This window comes from Labrus mixtus, chromosome 2, assembly GCF_963584025.1.
Source record: "Labrus mixtus chromosome 2, fLabMix1.1, whole genome shotgun sequence".
Lineage (NCBI taxonomy): Eukaryota > Metazoa > Chordata > Actinopteri > Labriformes > Labridae > Labrus > Labrus mixtus.
In genome coordinates this window covers 32,478,696-32,486,195 of record NC_083613.1, presented here as the reverse complement: position 1 = coordinate 32,486,195, position 7,500 = coordinate 32,478,696, and the positions used below count along the sequence as shown (strand labels likewise).

Here is a 7,500-nt window from a genome sequence, read left to right as displayed (position 1 = left end):
CGTCTCTTTTTTTAGATTAGTTCTAACTAGAGTTTCACCGATTGGAAAAATCAGGGCCGATGTTAGAAACAACAATTCCCAGAATGCACTGTTTTCTCTCACGTTTGACATGAAAACAAGTCAGAGTTTGTTCAACAGGTGACTTCATCTATAAAAAACCCTCTCCTCTGAGTCAGCAGCTAGGTGGAGTAGACGTCAGCAGTGAGTTGATTTGGCACAACAACATCAGCTCATGCCACATTGTTTTGCAGATTTGCAATTTCTGTCAACACAGGGTCATAATCAGCTGATACAAATGCAATACATATATGTTCGTACCTTTTTCTTTACCATCATCATTTCAGCATTTTTTTTAAACTGAATTCCCAGATTCATTCATATTCTACCAGACAGATTGATCATCTTCCTTTTTAGAAAACCAAACACGGTCAGTTTTCCATCAGATGTCGTCTCTTCGTCTCCAGAGATTTTTAAAAGGAAACTGTCTTCACATTTAATCCATGAGGTCAAACTTTTGCATATATAAAATAGATTTTTTCCCATCAACTCACTCATTTCACTCACTTTTAATAGATGAATGCCTGTTTCATTTAGCTGATAGAGGGTTAACACTCTCAGTCTTTCTATTGTGTCTAAGTGTGTGTGTGAATACGTGTACAGGTTACTGTATATGTGTCCTGACACACCTTTTATGTTTTTGTTAATCCTATTTTGATGTATTCTTATATGTGTGCTAATAAATAAATAAAAATAAAAACAATCATGAAGCTGCTTTAACAAGTAGAGGAAACAGGTTGAATGTGTTTGATTCCTCTGAACTAACCTGCGCAGACTGGGGAAGTCTTGTTTCTTGTAGTAGTCGAGCAGCAGCATGGTGCGCTCCCTGCACCTTCTGGCGTCCACCTCGAAGCTTTCATCTTGAAGGGCTGAGGTAATAATCTCGCCCACACGGGCCCACATCCGCCCTGAGGAGAACCATGACAACACACACACACACACACACACACACACACACACACACACACACACAGACACACACACACACACACACACACACAGACACACACACACACACACACACACACACACACACACACACACACACACACACACACACACACACACACACACACACACACACAGGTGTTATATTACAGCCTGTAGAGGAGTCAGTCCCCTCACAGAAAACAGGACTCACCTGGTTCTTTGGAGGCGAAGGGGTTCTGGGTGATAACCTCCCGCAGAAGGATGATGTCATGGCGGGCCGAGAAACGCACCTGACGCTTCCGTGGGGTGGTGGAGGGGCCAGCCAGGGAAAAACCTGCAGTGGGAAACAAGAGGATACACCAAAACAGTGAGTGGAAAAGTAAGAAAACCATCACTTGAGTGCTCTAGTTCATCAGATCCAAACCTTTTTTTTTCTCCCTGGGATTGAATATTGCTTAACGCTGAAATGAGCTGCAAAGCGGCTCTGAGCAGTACAGGAAGTACGCATCCATCGAGGTGCACTTCCTCTGAAGTCTTTAATAAATGTTTAACTTAAGAGTATCAAAACATACTTCTGCTTCCTTACAGAGTAAAAACAGAGCGTCACTGTGTTTTATAAAGTGACTGTACTGAGGGAGCTTAGTTTGATAAGAGGATATTTGTCTTGTAAGATCTGCTTCCCCTGACGTCTTACATTATAGATTACCTAAAACCTGCTCCCTGTTTTTAGATGCATATGGAGTCAGTGTGTGTTGAGACTCTGCAGCCTCTCCATCTGAGCTACAGAAGCTTTTTTTGACAAGGCAGCACATCTCAACAGAACACCCCCCCCTCTTGTGTCTTAAAAACAGGTAAACCCCCCTCCCTCAGGACTAACACAAATAAACAGTTAAACCCTGCTGTCAAAAATGAATACGAAGACCCTGCTACATTCAATTCAGACTGGACTACTGCAACAGTCTCATCTAATGTTCATCATCCAAAACACTCGAGAAAACTGCAATAAATACAGAATCCTGCTGCTCGTCTCCTCACGTCCCCCCCCGCGTCCTTCATGACCTCCACTGGCTCCCCATCCTAACCATCGGTCCTGAGGGGACAGGGCCTTCTCCATTGGCCACTCAGACCCCTCTGGTACTCAGACATCAGAGACCCCCTAACCCCCTCACTCTCCACCTTCAAGAAACCCTTTAAAAACTCACCTCTTCATCATCGCCTACAACCACTAAACAATCTCTGTCTAGAAGAAGTAAAAGTCTAAACTGTACTCATCTTGACGTCCCCTGTGTGTGTGTGTGTGTGTGTGTTTGTCTTTAAAAAGTATTTTAGCTTCCCAACAGAACAGGCCGATGACCTTCACCAGTGACTCTTAAAGTACCCCTAGAGGCGGGCAGAAGTTATGACATACGGGGGCAAGGCTGAACAAAAAAAACAAAACACTGCTCACCTCTAGCAAAGCGTGGAAAAGTTTAAGAGAGGCCTCTCTGCTCAGTGTTAGGCTGAATATGAATCTACACCAGACGTCTCAAAGTTTCATGTCACAGCTTCTCTTTTAACGACTTCCTCGTCTGTCGTCACACGCTGAACTGATAATGTGTCGTTTTCTGAATAAGTACAGGACCGTGTAAGTAAAGAGCGTGACTAACGGACAGTGTGATACGTGTTTGTAGATATACAGTATGTTGATGTGAGGGGTGTAGAGCAGGTATACCCACTTCTAAATCTCCTCTGATTCACACCATTCATTCATTGACAATATTTAGTCATATGCTGCAATGAGGAGTCTGACATGATGCTGTTTATAACACAGGCTGTTTATAACAGGCTGTTTATAACAGGCTGTTTATCCTCTGCTGGACGGGACACTTCAAAAAATTAAAAAATTAAGAGTATACCCACTTTGTTAGGAAAATGATTTTCATCTGCCAAAGAGGAGCGACCTGCAGAGAAGTTTGGGAACCAACTGGACTACACACACACACACACACACACACACACAAACACACACACACTATGTTTAAACTCTTCAGAAAGTGTCATCATCATCTCTTCTTTTAATGTTTAAGCCTTTAAATGCATCCTTTCCTTTCTTCACACGTTTCTCTGCTCTTTGATATTTACCAGATTTCTTTTATTTCTCCCCTTTCTGTCTTCATTTCTCTTTTCAGTGTCACTGTGATGTGATGTCGTCATCTTTACTAATAACGTTTTACAGTTTGTCTTTTGAGACCAGCCTGCTGTTTATTGTCTTATTTTCTTATTACTTGTGTTTCCATCTGTAGACAATCTCTCTGTTTGACCTTACTGCTGATGTTTCATGTTTTTATTGTCCTGACTTCCTGCCATCGCTTTGTCTGCAAAATCACTTTGTAAACGTCTGTTTTTAAAGGTGTTATAGATATATTATTATTATTATTATTATTATTATTTGAGTTAGGCTTCTATGTACACTTCTAATTTGCATCCCATCAGAGCAGACTCAATCTAAAGGTAAACAAACATTTGTTATCACTTCTATTCTTTTGATGGAGAAACAAACAAACACACATTTCTATTATTATTCTCACTATTTATTATAAAGTGCATTCAAGTCCTAAATCCAGACATTAGACATCCTCCATTGAGATATTTACTTGATCCATGTTAGTCTCTGCTCGTTGTTGAACACGGCTTCCTGTGTTGTTCTGCAGAGAGCTTCATGAAGTTGCAAAGGTCTAAAGATAAGATCAGCTGTGACACTGCACGAGTACAAGCAGCCGTCCCCTGCAGCTACAAGCATTCACACAGAGACACACTGATGCCCCTGAACGCAACACAAGAGTCTGCACCAAACGACAAACCACAAGTAGGAAAAGCAAATGTATGAAACGGGAGTAAAAACGTGTGAAAACGTGCAGGTGGTTTGTGTAAAGCCTCACCGTTGTTGATCGGTACTTCCACCACCACCACACGCTCCATGTTGATGTTCGCTGCATCCGGGAACTGGCTGGTGACGCGTCGCACACGTCCACTCACCAGTACCGGTTTCCTCCTCTGACGTGTGAGGGCAACTTGGCGGGGATTCAGATATCTGGCAAACCGGAGGAGACGCTCTCTGCAACTTGTAGCTGCACTTACGCACAATCACCACAAGATGGAGCCAGAGACCCGCAGCTGGAAAGAACCTGAGGAGACTCAAGAGAGTCCCACAGGAGCCGGGGTTTGGACTAAAGAAGGTTGGATTGTCTCAAGAAGAGATGTGAGATAAAATTAGATAACAAGTCGCTGTGAAAAATCCTCACAACGAGGGAAATATGACCAAAAAATGACAAATTCATGGGCGTCAACAAGGGGGGGAAAGTGAACCTGACTACCCAGGACCCCAATGGAGGTACAGGGCCTAAAATAAATACTCAGATTTATTTCTCTCTAAGGGGATTGACTGCATTAATGAACATGATGCTTCAATCTTATATTATAAACACAATTTTTAAAACCTTTTAGATTCTTAAAAATGATTCAAACGTCAAACAGAAGCAACAGTTACATAGTTTATGTTCTGTTATTGTGTGATGCAGTTTTTTAGAGTGTCCTCTCATCTCGTCGCACAGCATCAGACGCTCACTGTCCACACTGCATCCTTTATATATTGACTTCTCTTCTCTGTGAAGGTGGACAAACGGACGAGTGGTTCTTTGTTTTTTTACCAGCTGTTGACTCAAATCACAAACCTCAAAGTCTCATCAACAAACTGCTTGCGGTTGAGCCGTGTAAAGTTTTTCCCTCCGGTGTTGAAACAAGTCAAAGCTCGACGTTTCAATCACTGATGTGAATATTAATAACACACCTCTATCTCCACTTTGTGCAACCAGCTGACGAGCTTCTGTTGAGAGAGAAAAGAGGAAGAACATCAAAGAAAAGTTTTCCTGTTAGACGTTGCCGTTGCATTATGTACTGTCTGTTTTTCCATTGATCTATTATGTTTGTTTTGTTTGTTTTTTTGCTTTTTAAGTGCAATAAAATAAATAAAATAAATAAAATAAGTAAAATAAATAAAATAAATAAAATAAATAAAATAAATAAAATAAATAAAATAAAATAATAAGTGAGTTCTTTTTTGTTTTTTGTTAGTTTTTTTGCTTTTTAAGTGCAATAAAATAAAATAAATAAAATAATAAGTGAGCGACATTAAAATAAAAACGGGATGTCAGGGTAAAAACGTTGAGTTGTGCTGTTTTCATTCTTCATCGCTCGCGGGCTGTTAGGGCGCTCAAATAGGAAATAATCAAACTGATTCTGCTCCTGTCGCTCACTCGTGTCGGTTTTCCTTTCCATCGATTCATGTCTGATTGTTGACTTGAGATCTCGACTTCAGGCATCAATAGATTTGAGGTTCAAATATCAAATCTGTTTTTATTCAAAATGCAAGAGGACTGAAAAATGTTGTAATTTTAAAACAAAAGCAAAACTCTCAGTAAGTAGTGACATCTACTGTATGACTCAAATCATCTCATCACAACCTAACAACCACATTCCTCTTCCCAGGGTGAGTCTGCGACCCAGGTCACTGTCACATCATTTTTACACCCAGCTGCAAAGTCAGTGTTATTAATATATAATAATAATAATATCACAAAATCAGTTTAGTCTCTGCTGTGACTCTGCATCTCTCCTGTCACTTTAGAGCTTCACTCACTGCAGCGCTGTTCTTCTCATCGTCTCATTTCATCTCTTTGACTCTTTATTCCTTTATTTCCAGGGTCAGAGGGGGGTCAAAAGGATCAAAAACGAGGGGTACTAGCTTCAATGAAAGTTTGGAACATGAAGGTCACTGCTTTATCTTGAACCCACTGAAACAGGCAGGGGCGATTATAGGGTCTGTAGGGGCCCCTCCAACCCCCCCTTTAGGCAGGTTTCCTATTGTCGTTGCAAAATTTGCACATTCTGAGGCAATGCTTTGGTTTCAAGTTTGTCGGCCGTTGGGGGCCCCCTACTGGCCTGGGGCCCCCGAGCAGTTGCCTGTTGGGCTGTAGTTAAGGGTGAGGCAGATGAACGTCTGATAAAGTTACAGCGGAGGTTACCTCGGTAACAACTAAGAACAGTAAACAAAACATTAATGCTGCAAAAATGGCCGAATGTGTCAGAAAGGAAGAACCACGTTTCTCTCACACTGCAGCAAAGAGAGAAGACGACGAGGTCATATGATAGAGTCAGGGATTACAGCAGAGGAGAGAGCTCTACCCGTGAAGGCTCTTTGATCCCGTTAGGACTAGGACTGTGTGTCCTGTCTCATTAACAATCCAGTGACAGTCTGAGCTCTGCTGCTGCCAGCTGCTGCTGCTGCTGCCGAGCGAGCCTCTCTTTTTATTCTTTCATGTGCACTACAGCGTCCAGTGATGATTTTTCATTTTAAAACCACAGGGAGCACACATCTATATCCTCTCTCTCTGGTTTTGTCTCTTCAGTCCTTTACTCATCGTCATAGTCACCCGGTAATGAGAGCGTGGGCAGTTCTACCGCCCTTTATTTAGAAGGTTGCCAGGTTCCATTAACGCTCTCTAAAGTCACCTGCACAGGAAAAGAAACGCATTTTCCTTCGCTGTGACTCATCCCACCGTCACTGTCTCCCTCCCTCCCTCCTCTAAACATCTCTTTTCCAATAATCGAATCCTTGTGATGCAGCAGGTTGCCAGGTCCAGGGTCTGTTGTCTCTGCTTATCTCCCTCTCATTATGTCAGCAGCGACGTCACATTAATGACGGTTTGCTCAGAGAAATGCCAAAGTAGCTAAGACAAAGATTTGAGAGAGTGAACACCTGAACGCCTCCGGGAGAGGAGACTCTTATCCTCCCAAACATACAGTAAACCTCCAGCCTCATTTTAGGGTCTTGATTATTGATGATTCCCTTTTCTCCTGTTGTTTTTTTATTCTCTGAATTGATGATAGATGATTGCTCAAAAAGACAAAGGAATAATCTAGCTGAAACTACATTTTTTCATCCTCTGTGTCCCTTTTAGTTTTGGGTTTGAACTACAATACATCATCCCTGCATCACTAATCCCACTGGGCCTGAAACATTTCTGTTTCTGTGGCTCTGTTTTATTTCCCAAAAATGGAAACACAAGCTGCAGAGCTGAAAACATAAGTACAAACGTACTCAAAGTGAAGCGTGGTCAAGGCCCAGTGTGCTACTGTAACGACTGATGGGGGGATTTCAACACCTCAGCACCCCTGGGTGGGGTTACCAGGGGCGACTAAGGACTGTGCCAGACACAGATGGCGCAAACTGTGAGCCTAAATCAATATCAATTAGATGAGACCAGCAGGTGGATCTGTGACTGTGTCATGATTTGGTTTTGTATATTGTATATTTTCTGTGTTTCATTCTTTTCCTCGTGTTTTTTGTTTCTCTTGTGTTAATGTTTCTTAGTGTAGTTTTTCGTGTTTCCTGGGTTCTTTTGTCATTTCTGTGTTCTGTGTTTTGTTACATTCTTGAGTTCAATGTGTTTCTATAGGTGTTTCATAGTAGTCCCC

The 7,500-nt window shown here is 41.9% G+C and overlaps 1 protein-coding gene across 1 annotated transcript in view; it reads right to left on the bottom strand.

Moving 5' to 3' along the window:
* si:dkey-45d16.4 (uncharacterized) overlaps positions 1-4,162 on the bottom strand; it is a 6,975-nt gene extending 2,813 nt beyond the window's left edge. Inside the window, exons 1-3 of the mRNA XM_061064142.1 lie at positions 3,906-4,162; positions 1,199-1,321; positions 824-965 (exon numbers count right to left, since the gene is read on the bottom strand). Coding sequence (XP_060920125.1) covers positions 824-965; positions 1,199-1,321; positions 3,906-3,945 — 305 coding nt within the window. The 5' untranslated portion in view covers positions 3,946-4,162. The remainder of the gene's footprint in view (positions 1-823; positions 966-1,198; positions 1,322-3,905) is intronic.
* Positions 4,163-7,500: the final 3,338 nt, after the last annotated feature.